The 19167-nt window shown below is 43.2% G+C and overlaps 1 protein-coding gene across 3 annotated transcripts in view; it reads left to right on the forward strand.

Annotated features, from left to right (window-relative positions):
- Nucleotides 1-579: 579 nt before the first annotated feature.
- Nucleotides 580-19167, forward strand: part of RUBCNL (rubicon like autophagy enhancer) — a 33462-nt gene continuing 14874 nt past the window's right edge. Inside the window, exons 1-11 of one of the 3 annotated variants that reach the window (XM_032099769.1) lie at nucleotides 580-675; nucleotides 1495-1603; nucleotides 3704-3812; nucleotides 5883-6548; nucleotides 10916-11001; nucleotides 13944-14154; nucleotides 15063-15167; nucleotides 17158-17200; nucleotides 17553-17685; nucleotides 18098-18243; nucleotides 18988-19052. In XM_032099769.1, the coding sequence (XP_031955660.1) occupies nucleotides 1532-1603; nucleotides 3704-3812; nucleotides 5883-6548; nucleotides 10916-11001; nucleotides 13944-14154; nucleotides 15063-15167; nucleotides 17158-17200; nucleotides 17553-17685; nucleotides 18098-18243; nucleotides 18988-19052 (1636 nt within the window). In that variant the 5' untranslated portion in view covers nucleotides 580-675; nucleotides 1495-1531. Of the gene's footprint in view, nucleotides 676-825; nucleotides 904-1494; nucleotides 1604-3703; nucleotides 3813-5882; nucleotides 6549-10915; nucleotides 11002-13943; nucleotides 14155-15062; nucleotides 15168-17157; nucleotides 17201-17552; nucleotides 17686-18097; nucleotides 18244-18987; nucleotides 19053-19167 lie in introns of those variants that run through there. The other 2 variants (XM_032099767.1, XM_032099768.1) reach the window with 2 other exon arrangements.

Raw genomic sequence — 19167 nt, forward strand, 5'->3', positions numbered from 1 at the left:
AGGAACTACAGCCTGCTAGTTTTGAGCCTGCTAAGGCAGCCAACTCGTAGATCAGCCTGGAAGATGGCTCAATTCTTCCCCAAAAGCTCAATGAGAAGGGACCTGTAATTTCTAATCAGCCAGTTGACAGCAAGTCCTCGGATACAGCTGATCCTTGAGTTGTGGCTGCATATGTTGCCTGAAAGCCTCAGTGTACCCCACCCCAGCTCACACCGACCGAGAAAATACCCTCCATTCACTCCCAATGGACTCCTCTTGGGTTTGTTTGGTGGTTGGATAGACTCTTCCATTCGGAAGGGACCTATGATGATCACCTAGTCCAACTGCCTGAGGAATTGAGGGCTGCCCAAGTTCAAGCATGTTGATAAAGGCGTTGTCCAAATGCCTCTCAAACACGGACAGCCTTGGGGCATTGACCACCTCTAGGAACGCCGTTCCTCTCAGCAAAGAAACGGTTCCCAGTGTCCAGTATAAACTTAAGGAGCAGCTTTGAACCATTCCCACGCGTCCTGTCGCTGGGTATCAGCGAGAAGAGCTCAGCCCCTCCCTCTCCACTTCCCCTCCTCAGGAAGCTGCAAAGAGCAACGAGGTCGCTGGCTGTCAGCCTCCCGTTCTCCAAACCAGACAAGCGGAGAGCCCAGCGCTGCTCCTCGGCGGCACTTTTTTCTTGTTTAGGTTTGTTCGGGGTCCTTTGGTTTGGGCCCCACCACGGGCGGGAGGGAGAGAGGGAGGGGGGTAGGGAGGCAGAGAGAGAGAGTAGGAGGGAGAGAGGGAGGGGGGGTAGGCGGGCCGAGAGAGAGAGTGGGAGGGAGAGAGGGAGGGACGTGGAGCGGGCAGGAGGAGGCATTGGCATCGTCGGCGCGGCGGCCCGGCGGACGGGAGGCGCCGGAGCCGCGGCTGCAGGTGGGAGCGGGGAGCCGCGGCCGGGCGGGAGAGCGGTCGGTGCCTTGCGGGGAGCACGGCGTTCCTGGCTGGGGCCGCGGGATGTGCCGGGGTCTCCCTCCGGATGCAGCGCTTGCCGAGCCGCGCGGCAGCTGAGCCCTGTCCTGCGCAGGGCTGCGCGGCGTCCCGGGGACATCGCCGGCGTTTGTCATCGCCGCTGCCTGCCCCTACCTGGTACCCGGCGTGGGGGGAGCAGCCTCTGCTGCAGAGGCGGAGCACGGGGGCTTTGCTGCTGCCCACTGCTCTCCGTCTCTTCCTCCTTTTACTGCAATCTGTGAAGTACCACAGATCAGTAGTCTTCCTCCTATCCATGTGGAAGGCGTTCCTGTTGAGTTACTTAAAAACAAACAGGCAAACAAAAAACCCCATCTCTGAGTTAGGCGCTTTTTAAAAGCACATTTCCATTGTTGCTGAGCTCTGCTTTTCGGTAAGCTTCTATAAGCATGCCAGGTCAGGACGGAAAACAGTTCAGAGTATTAACTGTCGAGTCTGCAAAACAGATGGAGAACCGCGGATAACGCGGCGGTGACTGTAATTCTCTATTGCTTCCAGGTACTTAACAACACCAAAAAATGAAAGCTTTCCCACTATGTCTCTCCATGCAGTAGCGCTCACCAGCTTCAGCAGAACAGAAGTCTTCAAGCACCCCTACTCTGGAAAGGTGAGGCAAGGGAGACCTGTGAATGGTGGCTCAGTGTGCTGGTTAGTTTGGTTCAAAAACCAGCTTTTAGTTGTCGGTGGGTGTAGTAAATTATTTTAAAATGTTGGTGGAGTTAGCTTGGGAAACACAGTCCCAGTATTAGAGGCGGGGGAGGAAAAGGCAGACTTCTCTTATACTAGGAAGGTGTCAAACTGTCAGTGGGTTTTATTGGTTATGGCAGCGTGTTGTGCTTTCCATGCGCTTTTGTTGTTGTTGTATTTCCTTATCACTGCTCTTTAATCGCTTTTTTTTTTTTTTTTTGCGTTTGTTCGTGGGGAGGTTTTGTGGCTTTTTAAATTTTTCTGTGATGTAGTTATAGTCATAGCATCTTGAAAGGAAATGGGAATCTTACCTGAATTCTCAGACCATTCTGATAAGAACCGAGAGATGGGAGCATTGTTTAAAAAAAAGATAAAAATCTTAAAACTCAACACCCTTAATAGCTGTGCTTACTGATAAAATACTTGCCTTTATCCAGCTGTTGGGCAGTTGGGATACTTGCATCCTAAGAGGTAGAGTCTGTTAATTGCTGGTATTGAAAACAATTTTTTTAAATTTAATAAAATAATTTTAAAATATTTCCTACTTTATCCGCTGATATTGACAATATGATATTTATATGGATAAAGCCTGCCTGCATGCCAATTTCTCAAAAGTAGTGCAGAGGAGGAAAAGATAGAAAACACTAGCAGATACTGAAGAGAGTATTTTTTTTAAGAATTAGCATAATCAAATGCTAAATATTTTAAATTAAACATACTATTTTTGGCTTGAAACGTTATTCTCCATTAAAAGGGAAATTCTCTGCGGGTTTTAAGTCCTTCTGCTTTCTGTGGCTTTGAAGCGTATCTGGACAAGATCTGTACTCTGAGTCACCTCAGTCTTCCACGTAGGAAGTGTAGAGGTCAACAACTCAGGTTGGCCAAGGACAGTACGCCTTTAACTCCCTTCTCTTTGTATGGGATCACAGTGTGCAGGAGAGGCTGAGAGGAATCCTGTTCGTACTTCAGTGTGCAGACATTCTCACTGCTATGGGGAGAAGGCACAACACCTTGGTTAAGTGCTTTTTAAGGATGTGCATGTAGGAGCAGGGCATCCCTTTCATTTCCCTGGTTTCTGTGATGTGCTCTGCAGGTCCATGACATACTTGAGGCAGTAGGGAGGTGGGGGGACAAATTTTAGGTCCTCACAAGGAATTGATGAGCTTAGGGAGGATACCTGTTGCTTTGCTATCCTCAGTATATCATAGTCTCTTGTTGGAATTAGCCCCTGAGTATCTGCACTAAATTGCTTCCGTGGTTCAGCTTACTCTGGTTTGACAGTATGGTAAATCCAGCTTGAGGGTAGAAATACTGAATTGGAAGCGTCATGACTGCACAAAGTGAAGTGCTGATCTGGTATAAACCTGCTCAGGGAGTTCAAATGTATTCAGAATTTTGGTCAGCTTATACTGGCAGGCTCTTATGCCAGGTTGAGTATTATCTATCTGTGTCACCTCTTGCTTTGTGCTGGGTCAGTCACGTTGCTGATGTGAACCACATGTATTGTGTTCTATCAAATTAGGTAATGTGACCACACTTCCTCCCAGTTGTTAGAGCTGGGAGATCAAGCAGCACGTGGATCAGATATTTATGGAGTTGGAGCCTCATAGATTTATACATCTAAATAGGCCAATGCTTCCAGATACAGATTGGTGGTTCCTTGAATTCTTTTCTACTCTATTGCTGTTGTTTTGGTAGATACACAGACATCCTATCCAGCATTTTGTCTCATTTGTGCCTTATGCACATGTTTAATCCTCCTGCTGTGGAGAGTTTGTTTTGGTCACCTGCCTTCTGGAGTGAATTGAGAGGTGCAGAGCTGAGATGCCAGCGCTCTCCAGACAGTGCGTGCTTCTGGGGAGATTTTCAGGCAGCCAGAAATGTAGGCACTAGTTAGGTGACTGTCAGCATGCTTCAGAACAGTGTTCTTTCTGCTGGCATGACTGTGAGACTGAGGGTATCATTAGCAGAGTGCTGTTATCTTATAACCAAATTGTCTGCCTCTCTGTTCTCCTTGTAGTTAAACCACGAAAGCCTAAAGGTGGCGTTCACCGACTCAGCATGTTCTTCAAATCCCTCAGTGAGGATTAGCTGCCTTGCTCCAACACCTCAAATCTCTGTCCTTTCAGGTAATGCCAGCTTGTTCCAAATTGCTTCCCTCTGGGAAGTTTAGCTGGTGCTTGTAGTGCTAGCAAAAGCTATCGATGTTTGTTTGTACTAACCGAGTCTAATTTGTTTGAAGAGGGTTCTTTGCGTATTGGCTTTGAGGGTGGTACAACGTTAATATACATTTTACAATTTGCAAGCATGGGTGATTTTTGCCTCTTAATGGTAGTTTCGTCATTTTAGTTAATGCTGACATTTTTCATGTGAGAGTGGATCAGGTTGCCCAGGAAAGTTGTGGATGCCTCATCCCTTTAAGTGTTCAAGGCGTGGTTGGATGGGACTCTGAGCAACCTGGTCTACTGGAAGGTGTCCCCCCACCCATAGCAGGGGAGTTGGAACTAGGTGATCTTTCAGGAGCCTTTCAGCCCATAAAATTTTATGATTTTTTGATTATAACACTAAATGTTTTGTTTTGCACAGAGAAGATGATGTTTACATCCCAAATTAAAGTATTCCTGTGCAATCAAAGTGCCAGTAGTTACCAAAATAGCTTTCTTTTCCTGAAAAGACTGAAATGTTTGTTTGAAAGTCAGCTAGTTTTAATTTTCCCATTCCTGTCCTTATACTGCCATGGCTGGCTGCATTGGCAAGATGTTTCTTTGCAAGTGCAGCCGGTAAAATGTGGCAGTTTTGCTGCTATTTCTGCAAGAGCTTTATTCTGGTAAGTGGCAGGTGACTGATCCCTATTACTAACATATGCTGGCTGGCTGATTTTGACCTAGCTTTACTAGGATAGCTTTGCTAGCAGCTCTTGCAGTATATCTTTTATGTGATGTTCTCGTTTTTTTCAGCTTTTTCTTGATGAGCACTGGTCTTTATAAGGACTTGCTGTTCCAAAATACACGGGTTTTTTGTTTTGGTTTTGATCCCTTCAGTAGTAAAGTCTCTTATCATGTAGTTTGAGTGCATGCAGGCTTCCAGGTGAGACACTCATGGAGAAGTTTACTGTTTTCCAATGAGAGCAACCTCTGGGCAAAGTCTGCAGTGTGCAACACTTGCTGCTTTTTCACCAGCAGTGTTTAACATTCCTCGTGGTCCTAACTAGGAGTTCTTTGTCCTGGAAGTGATTCTTCTTGATTGCATCTATTCTTAGAATTTTACAAGTGACTTATCTTCCCCAAAGGAGATAGTTGTTAACTTCATTGTGTTGATGTGGTCGATCTTTCTTCTTTAACTTTGTGTCTAATCTCTCAGTTATTTGGATTATGGCAGTTCCTCTGAGGATTTTTTTTGTTTGTTTATTTTTGGGATTTTTAAATTTATTTTGTTTTCTTCAAGGTATAGTTTTGTTGTTCATATTATCCTTCAAAAGCTACTGGTTGCAGTGCATACTTCTGTGTCCTGCTAATGTTGCTATGTCTGCCACTAAAAGCAGTTTTTCCATTTTCTGTTGACCTACAGTTTTGCAGTAGATCACTTAGGACCTTGGCAGTGCTTTTGATTCTTTCAGAGGCATTATAATGATCTTGCTGTGACAGAGCTAAGTTTGCTGTGGTTTTGTCTAAGTGTTGCCACCCCATGAATTATGGACTGAAGTGTACTTTAGCCATTTCTGCTCTGACTGAGCTGAAACACACAAGCACATTGACTGTGTATTACTGAGTGTATTTTTTGTTACTCCTCCTGCTCTATTATCTTCCATATGTCTCGCTATAATGTAATCTTCTCTTCTATTGGCAGTAGGATCAGTACCTGTATTAGTAATAGTTTTGTTATCCTGTTTTGTAGAACGGTGATGTTTTTGAGCACACTGACAATCAGTCACCATTAAAGTCTTAGCTAATTGTGTTTGGATAGCAGCAGAATACTTTACTGTTGGTTTATTACATAGCCTTTATCAATGACAGAATTGGTTCCTGAGTGCAGAAAGCAAGAGCTTTCTTGCAGGAAGAGGCCGCAGTAAGTGGTGAGTGAATTCAGTTGTTTACTGTCTTCTCACATGTGTAAAAAACAATATGCATTTTCTTCATGCTGTGTATTAACCTTTTCTTAGTATTGTTTCCTAACCTCGTTTTCTTCTATTTTCTGAACAGATGAATCTTCAAGGCCAGCAGTGATTGGACATGCTGGAAGTTTTGGATCATACCCAGGCAGTGCGGAAGCTATCAAAGACATTCTTGTGTCTGTTTTAAATGCATCTGGTTTGAAGCCGTCTTTGGTGTTGGAGCAGAGCACAATGCAGGCAGCTGAGCATCCGGATAGTGATGTGGAACAGTGGGAAGAAAGCAGCACCGGGGATAGCTGTGATGACAGTGACAGTGATTCTGCACATCACAACTCTGCCTGTGCACAAACAGACATTCGGTTTACAAGGCCTCGGGCATGTTGGAACAACGCAGACTGTGATTCCCCCAAACCTTCGCTGGATACTTTCTCCTGTCCCCATTATACTGATGGAGATCCTGCTGCTTCCTCCTTGAGTGGTTTCACTCTTTCGGGCATGTCCCCTCTGAAGCGTGACTGCTTTACCCAAGTGACATTAACAGGCGGCACCGTCACATCCGCTGTTTTGCATTCTGGAAAAGAATCTTATACCTCCCCTGAAAGAGACTTGGCTTTCACGAGATTGCTTCCAGATTCAACCGTTGGTAAAGCAGATCTAGTGGAATACCCTTATGCTGTGGAGCCTGCGCCTCTCAGCAACAGTGACAGTGATTCTCCCAGTGGCCCTTCCCAGTCAGAGCCAGTCAATCCAACAGGTAACTTTACAGCTGCATTTTTGTTGTAAGATCTCTGTGCTAGGAAAGACAACTGTAATTGAAGTGGGCCTTATTTATGGTAATTGCAAATTTGACAAATGCTGTCCTTCAAAATAGGAGAGAGGGGAGAAAGAGCTTAAAAACCGAGGAGAACCAGAGGGTTGGACTCGGTAAAATGGGAGACGCTCACGCTTGCAGTAGGCATCTCTCAGCATGCAGAAATGCTTTTGTAATGTTCAGCTGTTGATAAAATGTAAAAATTGCTGAGCCGTGAGCAATGTAGAACATCCACTGGATGAACTTTCTACCAGCTTTATCTTGTCTTCACTGTTGCCCTTTTCCTCCTAGCAGATAGCATGGATTGGGGCACTGAGTAATGAATCATTGGTGTGTGTGGGCTCCCTGGGTCATATTGTGTTTGGCAGGAGCTGGAGGAGAGGGAGTCCTCGGATGCTGGGATTTTGGAGGCAGAGCATTAACATTCAGTTTGTTGTGACTGAATTGGCTTGTTCTGGAGTGGGACTGTTTTTCCTTTTCCCCTTTCCAAGTGTTGGAGGTCTTGGGGCGACAAACCCCCATGTGATATAGAACAGATTCCTTACACCTCTCACCAGTTTTCCAACCATATGGATATTCCTGTGTGTTGTCTGTGAAGAGGACTGGCTGATGGCTGCTAGCAGAGGGTGCCCTTTGAGCAGGGTGCCCCCTGTCCCTGCAGTGTAAGGGGGCTCTGGGCAGTGCAGGCCCCTACTAGGTGAGGAGCTGTTCAGTGGGAAAGTTCAGCACATGCCCCTGAGATGGCTGGGGGAGCAGCTGGGCTGGCCTTGGGGCTGTATGTTTGCCTCCATGAGATGTGCCAGTCTTCCTGGGCTGCAGGCTGGAGTCCCTGCCTTTTGGCTGGGGCAGCAGAACAGTCCCCTCCAGTTTAACACCTAGTATTGACAGTAGCAGCCTTTGGTACAGCAAGATTAAGTATTTGCATTTTGTGTATAAAGGGTGTTAGTTGTATCTAAGGACTTAGTTTAGGACCACAAATAAATTCAGGTGGATGGAGCACCTCTTTTATGAAGACAGACAGAGCTGGGGTTGTTCAGCTTGGAGAAGGCTCCAGGGAGACCTTGTAGCAGCCTTCCAGTACTTAGAGGGGGACTTACAAAAATGGGAAGGGCAATTAGATATTAGGAAGAAAACCTTTACTGTGAGGGTAGTAAGGCACTGACACAGGTTGCCCAGGGACGTTGTGGATGTCCTGTCCCTTTAAGTGTTCAAGGCCAGGTTGGATGGGGTCTTGACCAACTTGGTCTAGTGAGTGATCTTTGAGCAACCTAGTGTAATGGGAGGTGTCTCTGCCCATGGCAGGGGCTTTGGAGCAAGGTGCGTTCCAACCCAAACCATTCTATGATGATAGATTATAGGCTTCAGAAAAATGTTGCAACTGAGGTCTCATTTTTCTACTGGAGTAAAAGCAAAGAGCAGGGAGTGTTCATCCTGCTTTTGTATTATAAAAGAATATTACAAAGGCTAGGTTTTGTTGGTTTGTTTTGATTTGGGTTTTTTCTTGTCCCTTTGGTGAGTAGTAGTCCTAGCAGTGATGCTCCACTGACCTCCACTTCCAATTTCTGATCCTTTCTAGCTATTCACCTGGAGCTCCTCCAAGGTGTAAGTTGGAGCAAGGTCTCCAACAGGCACGTGCCGTTGCAGGACTGTGTGCTCTTAATAACATCTCTGTCATCCAGGACAGGCTGTCGTCAACAGTTCATATGTGACGATGATGGCTGTTTCCGTCTGCTGCATGTTGCGTTGGCTCCGTGCCTTTGAGAAGTGCCCGTCAGGGAGAAGGAAACCGCACCCAGCAGTTGGGGCTGGCTGAAGGCAGTCACACGTGTTGGGTCTGGAAAACACAGCCCAGGCTCTCAGGGTCAGCTGGGACTGTGAGGCACGTGCATAAGAACAAATACATTGTGCGTGACTCGACCTTCTGGCACGAGTCAGATGTGTCACAAGCTTGTGTTGGGGTAGCAGCGCTGCTGGCTCTCCAGAAAACAAAGGGAGCAAGGAATCTGGCAGCCAGGTGACTAAAGAAGAACATCCTTGATTTTACTAAAATATACCCCTGGTAGGAGGTAGGATCCTGTTGGACACTCAACAATGTGGTGTGTTCTGTCTGCCTTAGACTCAGGCCTTTTCTGTACAAAGTGAAAACTTCTGCATTTCTTCATTCCTTGTTGCTTTTAACCATTTAACTTGCTACTGGGTAGCTTGGGTAATGAGGTCTCATTCTCTCCTGCACTATCCAGTACTATGGGGATGTGAAAAGTGAATAGCAAAATGAAAAAGAATAAACATATAATGCCTAATTTGAGGGCAGGAATTACACAATAGCAGTTCATGACTTGCTATTCTTTTGACTGCTATCTCAGAGATGATGGTTTCTTCCAGGAGAATTGCTGAGGGATGCACAAGATACAAGAAAATTATGTAATATCACTTAAATCAGAATAAATTTTTTTTTCAGTGGGATTTAATTTTTATTTAGTGGGATTTTCTGCTGGTCCCCTGAAATTCCTACAAGGCCTTGTTCGTATGTGTGAGACCACCAGAGAATGGCCCTTACTCAACCTTTTGAAAAGGCTTTGTAACTGTTAATGAAGAGCTTGTGACTGAGTTCAGTGTTTTCTGGGGGCTTTGTTGTGGCTGGTGTGTCACTGACAGTTCACAGGCTTGTTCTTGCTTTTAACCCCTATGCACATCAAGGCCACTTCCTTCTCTGGCTCTTAGGGCTCTTTCTGCAGCCCCAGCAGCCTCCTGGCAACAGTGTTCAGGAGCAGAAAGGCAACCAGATAATTTTTCTGCATCAGACCCAGAGCTGCATCCCATTGCTGGATGTGCTGGGCTTTTTCCCTGTGCTTCTTTTACATTCTTTTTACTTAAAGATACAAGTGGGATGCAAGATGTAAGCAAAGGAGAGAGCTCCCATTAGATTTCAAAATTATATTTAAGATGAATTGTGTCTTACGTTTTAAAGAGAAAGGAATAATTTTCCCATTTCCTTATTTCTGCTTATTGTTTTTAGTCTAGAGAGTAGTGTTTGTTATCTTAACTGATGAGAACGTAGTCTTTATCAAGCTATAGAGTTTACCTACTAAGATGAATCATCAGGTAGGTATGAAAATAACTTAATTAGGCCATTGAATCTGTTTTGAAAAGTCATATTGTGAGTTTTTCCTTCATGGTATACACAATAGAGGTATTAATAATTCTGTACAAAAACTCCTTCTGTGTCGCTACGCTCAAGCACAGTATTGACTTTCTAGCCTGATGTCATCGATGCTCAGGGAAGTGTTTCTTTAAGTAAGGTAATATAAATAATTCAAACTAAGCCTGGGAGTCAGTGCCCCTTAGTTGGAGAAAAGGTTTACATAAATTATGATCATATTTTGTGGGAACTCTTTAGCCTGTCTGTGACTTTTAAACAAAATTAGGAAGGGCATTTTTTAAAAATAAAAAGCCATTGATTAAGATGTGCTCTTTGCAAAGGCTTTAAATGGTGTTTGTGTGGTGGCCATTTGCCACGACATATGGTCTGTTTTATCCTGTAAACATCATGAGAGTGAAACAGAAACAGTGTGAGTTCAAGTCCAAGAAGAGGTAGTAAACACCATTAAACACGATGTGTGCTCTGCTGTACAGTGAAAAGCTCTTATCGGGGAAAAAGAGATAAATTTTATTTCATATACTCATCAGTGACAAAACTGCACTTCTGGGAAGCAAGGAATACTGGACATACAACTATTCAGTATGGGTTGAGTTTGGAAGCAGGAGCGAGACTTCCTTAGGGTATAGAAACATAATGGCAAAATGTTTTCCAAGCTTATTGTAGTTACACAATGTTAGAAGTGATATGGTGAATCTTTTAAAGCTGGTGCATCTCTCTGCATGCCCAGACAGCAGTGAGATTTGTGTTTCTTCCAGCAACTCTGAATGAGCAGAGTGCAATGTTAGCTGGCTGTGTCACCAGCTGCAGAGCATCGCTGCCAGTCCAGCCTCAGGTTCTGTTTGTGGCTGTCCCCAGCAGCTCAGGCCATTGCTTGGAGAGAACTGGTGTGGGAATGCAGTGGTGCTATCACAGCACAGCATTTAAACCGTGTTTCTCTGGTAGTTGCTGTTCATGCTTCAGGTTGCCAGAGTGGTTCAAATGCCGTGTTTCTCTCATTTTTCTCCTCCTTAGCTTCCACCACAGCCTCCAGCCTCCATAGTGTTCAGTTTTGGGGAAAAAAGTTTGCTTTGCTTTCTGGAAGTCACTGTGCATGCATTGTGGGAGCTGCAGAGAAAGAAGTAACTAATAAAAGTTCTTGTTATACCCACAGGTTCTACTTCCTCTTTGAACATAAGTGCTATACCCTTGAATCGTTCATTGCAGGACATCTGCATGCTTCCAGAGGATGTGGAAAAGGTGAGGACAACAAATGTTATTGTCATAATGTTTTTTACGTTTTATTGTGGCAAAAACAAATGACAAGAGGTATTTCTCAAAGAACTTCCTGATAGATGTACTAATCTTCACGAATACACTATTTTCCCTCTTCTTGCCCTCTATGAGTGAACCTACAAATATAAAATGCCATTTCATAATTTGTTTTCTACTCTTGACCCATTAATTAAACAATTTAATTATTTAAAAATAATGGAAATATATATAGGAACAATGTACAATTCTCCGTTTCATTCCATCATTTCCGCACACATTCCTTGAAAACAAACTTTAACATTAGTAACTTTTAAGTTATATTAGAATGTTGCATAGAATTTGTTGCAGCTGCATACATATGGATGGGATTTACCTCATGCTTTTACTGTCAAAAGGTGGGGAGAGGATGGGTTTTTCTGTGTGTGTGCTTATGATGAGCATGTGAGATTTGCTGTCAAAGAGTTACTGCCACACATAACTCTGTGTGCTAAATGTCAATGTTTTCCAACAGTGGAAAAAGAGGGGTTAATGGATTGCAATGAGTAGGATTTAATATAGAAGAGCTTTAAAAATGTGCCTAGAAAAGGAGATTTTTTTTGCTGGACTGTTTGCATGTGGTCCCATGTCCTGGGCTCAAGAGGTAATCACCTTTGTGCACAACACTGGTTTTACTGGAGTGGCTAGTTCTGCATTTGATTTGAAGCTCTCAGCATCCGTAAGGTGCACTTCAGACAACTAAACCCACTCAATAAATCACACACTAAAACTCAACAAACTTGAACTAGCTTTTCATGTTGCTTTTTATGAAAGGTGTTTCAGAAAGGACATGAAGTTTCTCAGTCTGTAATGTGGGACCTAAACCAAAAGTAATTTGCTTTCAGACACCAGGAGACCAGTGAGTAGGTATCTGGATTAGAAACCACAATCTGAGTGTTGAGTGAGGCAAGATTTTATCAGCTACTACCACTGTGCAGAGACTGGGGGTTGATGGGATTACAGGTTAAAAGATAGTGAGAGCTCAGTCCATTATGAGCAAGGCTTCCATTAAAAAAAAACCAACCAAGCAAAACCCCACAAAACTCCAAATACTTTTAGCTTGTGAAAGAATCTCTTTGAACTTTAGGACTGAAAACTAAGGTATCTGTGGTTTCAGCAAGTTCTGGAGTTGTAGTTGTGTGCCAGGAAGGAAATGGGTCAGATAATCTTAAAGGGGTTTTCCACTGATGTGAGTGGGAGGGAACAGAAATGAGAAAGTTGGTGTGTCACAGTTGAGTTGGGACTGCTTTGTAGGGTGAGGGATCTATCAGTAGGCAGAGCTGAGAGCTGATAGTCATGCTGAGTACAGGAGTCACTGTATTCTGTTTCATCTTGCAATGCAGCTCTCTCAGATATGCTCATAATTGCTTTTATCAGCAGGGCATGCTGATAGGCTGTGCTCTGCCACTAATTTGAGACTTTTTGAATCTTCAGAGTAAGAGATCTCTCCCAAAAGGAGAAAGAGCTTTTTAATTATTTCTTTGCTAGTGGAAAGATAGCAAATTCCTGGACTCTTAAAGTTCACTGAAAGTTGTCTCTGGAGAAACTGTGCACCAAGCAAGTAATATTAATTAGTGTTGGGGAAAATATAAAAGTCTCTCCAAACACCCACAGGGACTTGGGTGCTCTCTAATGCTGAGATTAATCTTGCCTACATGTATTTGTCTGTGAGCAGTGAGAAAGCTGTGCTGTCTGTTGAGCTCCTTAGGATTTAGCTATTCCTAAACACTGATGTTTTTCTTCATGGTTCCCATACAAGTTGAGGGGATGTAATGAATACTGATGTCGAGTGGTACAATTTTCTGAACATAAGCCACTTTTACAAAGCTTTAATTATCCTGCACTCAGAATCTCTAGCCTTGGATACTGCCATAGCTTTTTAGATGTAAGTTTAGGTTTGCACATGGTAGTTGAGGGGAGAAAGGGAGAGTATCCTGGGTGTCTCTGGGTTTCCACCCGGGTGCCTGAGTACAACTATCTCTCCACAATGTATCCACTTTTGTGCTGAGACTGGTCTGGGGCCTATGCCAAGGCCGTCAGCAGTAGCTCAGAGGGGGCTGGTGGGATGCTCTGTTAGACCTCAGGAACCAAGGGATGCAGCAGTGATATTAGGACAGGGACCCCCAGATTTGTGTGGATGTCTCATTGGTCCCTTTTCCTAGAGAATGGGTGACCAGGGCAGGCAAGATGGCAAGTGTCATCATGAGGAAGGGTTGTGTGGTTTGGAAATGCTACAGTGAAGCTTTGGAACAGCTACCTTTTATTTAAGGCAGTGGAAAGCCCAGGGCAGCCAGGTTTCCACTTACTCTTATCACAGTCTTTCTATGTAGCATTGAGCTGACTGTGTAAGATATCTCACTGCATATTCCCTACTTCACTGCCCTAACTCTTAACGCATGAAGACCTTTTCCTAGCTCCTGTACTTCCCACCACCTGAAGATCTACACTCCATTCAAAACTTGCCACTTCTGGCCCCTTCCAGCTAGCATGTGTGCAAAACTGCTTGTACACATTGTCTTGAAATTAAATCATGTTAAATAGGTTGCATACTAAATAATGCAGTGTAACTAGAAGACTACATCTCTGAAATGCATACATATATATCAGTTAGTCATGTAATCAAGTTCATTTTTATCTAATACATGGGTAAGATAAAAGTAAATTGTATGTTATAATCAAGGGTGAGACAATTATCTGGGCAGTTGCCTTTTGCATATTGTTTCTGGATTGCCCTTGGGGTGGTTTTTTTGAATTTAGATAAAAGGTCAGGCATGTTTACATTTTTATTTATGGAGTTGAAAAAGTACGGGGGAAAAATTATATATTCCACTTAATCTTAACTAAATATCAAATATGCTGTGTACTAATGAGCATTTTAATCTTGTGTCCAGGAAAATGCACACTTTTTTGTTGCAGATATGATTATAGCATCACTAGAAAAAATGAAATGTAATATCCTAAGCCAACAGCAAGCAGAGTCCTGGGGTGTGGAGGAAACAAGTGGATCAGATGGCAGCTATCACACTGATTCGGAGTTATCTTCTTACCTTGGAGTGAAGAAGTCTGATTCTTCTGTTACCTCTTCAGACAGTGGTTATGAAGGCAAGTTACTTAATCTAGAACATAACCTTGTCTGAAAACCTTTGCTGTTTGTTTCCATGCAAGCAAATACCAAATAAATTGGGGCATTGCTTGGAACCAAATCCTGTTACCTTCCTTGAGTCTCTGGAGAGCTGGGTCCATTGAGGATCATTATGCCACAAGTGTTTTTCCTGTGGGTCACATACTTCCTTTTGGATGTTCACACCTGTGTTTTATTAATTATAATTATTTTTTACATTAAAATGAAAATGTAAGGTTTAAATGCCACAAGCCAAGCATGACTCTCCACAGAGTGTGCCTGTAGCTGGCTGTTTTTCTTTCTCTGCTTAAATCCAGTGGTTTTTTTTTTGTGGATTTTTTTTTTTTTTGGTGGTAGTATTTGCAGCTTGGCTCTTTCCTTTTGTGTTTGCTTCTGTGGTATGCAGATTAGGCCATGCAGTTGGTTTGAGTGAGACTTCCCAGAGTATTCATTCACATATAGTTTAAGACAAGATAATAAATACTCCTGGCATTATAATGCTTGAGTCAGCACATGCATTTTTAAGTAGATTTTAGTCTCTTGAATAGTACAGATCTTAGTGATGAATCTTAGGTCTAAAGTCTAAATTACATGACTTCTGTGGAAAAATGAATGGTGTGCTTGGACATGAGAAGGGGAGACACCACTGGTAATGTAAAAAATTGGGGGTTATCACTACAAGATTCTGGCTAAGTAACTGCAGGACATGCACTGTATGACAGACTCCCAAGAACTGGCCTCTTCTGTGTATGTATAAAAACAACTAAAATTGCTCTATAAATGCAGTCTGTGTGCTAAAGTTTTGGTAAGTGATGAAAAATGTAAACAGAATTGCAGCTACTTATAGATGCTGGAAAGGTTTAACTGATCTTGTCCTTGTCTTGGACAGGCTGTGCTTTGCTGCCTGTCAGCTCCCCAGTGCATCTACCATCACATCATGAGGTTACCAGATTTTGTTGCCACACTGACTCAGAGGATGAATATGTAATTATTGGTGAGACTTTAAAATTGTAACTGTAGAAACAGATTTATTGTTCAGTTGAATCTATTCCATTGTTTGGGAATTCTCTTGATTTAGTAGATGTTATTGTAGGAGAAATAACATGAGAAAATGGGAACAATTATGTATGTGTAGCTCCTTATTACAGCACATGCAGCAATACCAGACTGCTGCAGGATTTCCTTTCTAGGAAAGAATATCTTTTCTGGTCTGAGAGTGTGGTGAGCTGGCCCTGGCAAGGTGACCACCAAACCACTCTGACACTTCCCTTTTCCATTGGAAAGGGAGACAAAACATAACAAAATGCTTGTGGGTTGGATAAGGACAGAGAGATATCACTCACCAAAAACTGTCACAGACAAAACAATCAACTTGGGGAAATAAATTTATTGCCAATCAAATCAGAGTAGGGTAATGAGAAATAAAATCTAATTTTAAAGCACCTTCCCCCCCACCTCTCCCTTCTTCCTGGGCTGAACTTCACTCCCAATTTTTCTATGTCTTGGGACTTCCCACACATCCTGTCAGGAGACTGCTACAGCATGGGCTTCTTCCCTCTAGGTCACAGCCTCCTTCAGGCATCCTCCTGCCCCTGCCTGGGCTTCTCCACAGGCTGCAGGTGGATCTCTGCTCTGGTGCCTGGAGCACCTCCTGCCTCTCCTTCTCCACTGACCTTGATGTCTGCGGCGCTGTTCCTCTCACATATTCTCACTCCTCTCTCCAACTGCAACTGTGCAGGGTTTTTTTCCTCCCATCTTGACTCTGTTATCCCACAGGCACTACCACCATGGCTCATGGGCTCAGCCTTGGCCCATGGTGTGTGTCCCTTCTGGAGCTGGCTGGCATTGGCTGTCTCAGACATGGGAGAAGCTTCTGGCAGCTTCTCACAGAAGCCACCGCTGTAGCCCCTCCTGCTACCAAAATCTTGCCATGCAAACCCAACAGAGGGACTGAAGTTATGTCTAAGGATTAAACCAAAGCAATGTGCATGAAGAAAGTGTGAAACTGGCACAACCTCAGTCCACTATAGCAACATTGTTTGAGAGAATTTAGGACATGATTATTTCCTAATGAAACAAATTGACTCAGTTTTAGGCAGCCTCTCCCTCTGCTTCAGGACTAGAGCAGAATGTCTGTTCTCTTATGTGCTTTGCTTCCCCTTAGGGCATCCTGAGTTTAGTTTGGTTTGCTTCTGGTTTTTAGACATACAGAAATGGAAACCCTTAAAAGTAGTCTGTGCAGCTTTTAACCTCTGTTTTATCTTCTCCTGATAACAAATGGATTTTTATTGTTCTCTCTGGTTTTAGAGACTTATTTTTTCCTGTCATCTTTCCCTGATCTAGAAATGAAGAACAAACTCCCAAAAGACTGCATACCTAGTAGCAAGAGTTACTTTGAGATATATAAATGGGGAAACATTTGTCTTGAGAGCAATAAGCATGGTCAAAACTAACACTACCAATGTGAACACCTTGTTGGCATAAGCATATCGTGTCTGTGTAAACATAATGAAGTGTGTCCTTTAATTGCATTAATCTCACCTGTTACTAATGTGTTTATAGCATTAGCTGGTATGTTTGTGATTGGTGTCTCCAAATATCTGTCAGTGTCCAGAAAAATTAATGTGGCCTCTCTTGGCTCTGTACATTATTATTTGAGTGCCTTCTGGCTGGACCTTGACCAGCAGGCACTTAGTCTCTCCTTACAATTTCAGCTCTTGAAGGCAGGCCGATGTTGATTATAGGATGCAAAGGTATTAGGGAGTATTCTTCATCATGTCAAAGATATGCAGAGGAGATAAGACTCCTTATGCCTGTTTTACAACTAAGGCTGAGGTTATTTCCCACATCCAACAAGGATGTTGTAAAGATGAATATATTTGAAACTGACACTGTGGTAAGACAGAAAGTAGATTTAAAATGGTGCTGAGTAACAGATGCTTTGTTTCTTAAATGGCTTGATAAAATTTTCTCCTTTATTGCAGAACTTGAAGACCTTGAAAATCTGTCTGTTGCCCCTGATAAAAGGTGTGTATCCTTAATAGTCCCATGGCACTATCTTTTCTGCTGGAGCAGTTTTCTTGTGGTTCTTCTGGCTGGGGCTGGGAAAGATGTGGGAGTGTTAAATTGGGCCCTCTCAAGGAGGGGGAAGGAATGCTGCTTGACAGCAAATGTCTCTGATGCTTGGCTTCGCAGTGTTTCTCTGGTCCCCCAGTCTTGCTGGAGGGCGGTGTCTGTGGCTCTTTGAGGGCCTGGGTGTATCAAAGAAAGAGGGTAGGAATGAAGGAATGGGAGAACAGTTTTCAGGGATGCAGAAAAGGCAGCAGAGATTCCGATGACATGTTGCTGTTTTTCACTGACAGTATTCCTTACCTTTCAGATCATCTTTTGAACCAGGCAGCAATTCTGCTGAAGCAACAGCCCAGGAGTTGTGCAGAGCTTTCAGAAAATACTGGTTGCAGACAGACTCTGCAGTTCAGCTGTCTGGTTGCCTGAGCTCGTCTAAGCAGAGAGTGAGTCTGATCTGAAAACAACGAGCTCTTTATTCAATTCCCCAAATAATCATGGTCTCACTGCAGCTGCTTCACTGCTAGGAGAAGGAGGAAGCTACATTAAAAAAAAAAAAAAAAGAAAACAAATACAGATGAGTGCTTACAGTTTTTTAGTTCACTTTATCTAAATTTTTAGAAAATGTCTTCTCTCTCTAGCAATTTTCAGCACATTTAAAATGTGTAGTTGTGAACAATCAGGATGTGCTTTCTTCTGGGACTGATATGAGGGAGTTTGACTGAGGGGGCATTACATGCAGGTGAAAACTGAACTTTAAAATACCAGAGTATAAAGGGAGATAAACATCTCCCATAGCATTTAACCTATGTCTAGCTGATGGGCTGGTTGTCTTCATGAGCTTGTCTTTCCCAATAGTCTGTGCTGAAAGAAGAAATTCCAAGAGAACTTGAATCCAGTTTGAATCTGGCTGAAGAAATAAAGATCATATCCAAGTTAAGAGGATCTTCTGGCTGGTCCCCACCAAGATCACAGATTATATTTAATATTCATCCTTCAGTCAAGTAAGTTTTGAGGGATCTGGGCATTGTCATTTAGTATATGATGGGGAAAGCTGATGGAAGGAGCTTGGGTGATTAACGGATCTAGTGCACGTGCAGATGATCTGTGAACATATCTAGAGCTGGTGCATGGCACAGCCTTCTGCAATGTCTGTCACCAGCCTCACTAGGAAACAGATGGCATCTTTTTCCCACTCTTGGCACGCTGTGATTGGCACAGGATGTGCAATTTTCCATGTGATAATACACGTACTCTTTGGTGTTACGGTGGCAGTGTACTTAGCTCCTGAAAATGTCATTTTGTGACAGTATCTGGAGAATATTCTTGACTTTCCCCACTTTCCTGCTAATATTTTATGGATAGCTGGTTTTCAGGAAGTGGGGGGAGGCACCAGGTCATGTGTGAGGAAATAGCTGTTTCACCCTATGTCAAATGCTGTTAAGTGCAGACAGTAGGCAAACTGGCTGTTCCTGGGTTACTGCAGGTTCAGTTGCTTTTTCTATTGCAAATGTGGATTTTCCATCTCCAAACCCCATGATATTGATGCCACCTTAAGAAGTGGAAAATAATTTAGGTATTTCAACAAGCATTACAGAATCTCCTTTCTTCATGTGAAGGAGTAGGAGTCAGCCCCTGAGGTGGACATTCTCCCTGTTGCCAGTGTAGCTCTTTTGCACTTTGGAAGAATGTTAACTAAAACTGTGGTTTTGGTGCTGAAAGGTCTAACTCTTTGCTTTTGTATACAGGAGAGATGCAGTGGTGGCTGCTCAAAACTTTACATGTGTTGGTTGTGGAACCCCGATAGAAAGCAGTAAGTATTACCAAAACTGGCAAAAAAATCCCCTAATAAATGAAGTACTAGTCATCAGATTATAATCCTCACCAACACAGATATACCACAATTTTTAAATTATCTGAGCTAGAAG

Source organism: Corvus moneduloides, chromosome 2, assembly GCF_009650955.1.
Source record: "Corvus moneduloides isolate bCorMon1 chromosome 2, bCorMon1.pri, whole genome shotgun sequence".
Taxonomy (NCBI): Eukaryota; Metazoa; Chordata; class Aves; order Passeriformes; family Corvidae; genus Corvus; species Corvus moneduloides.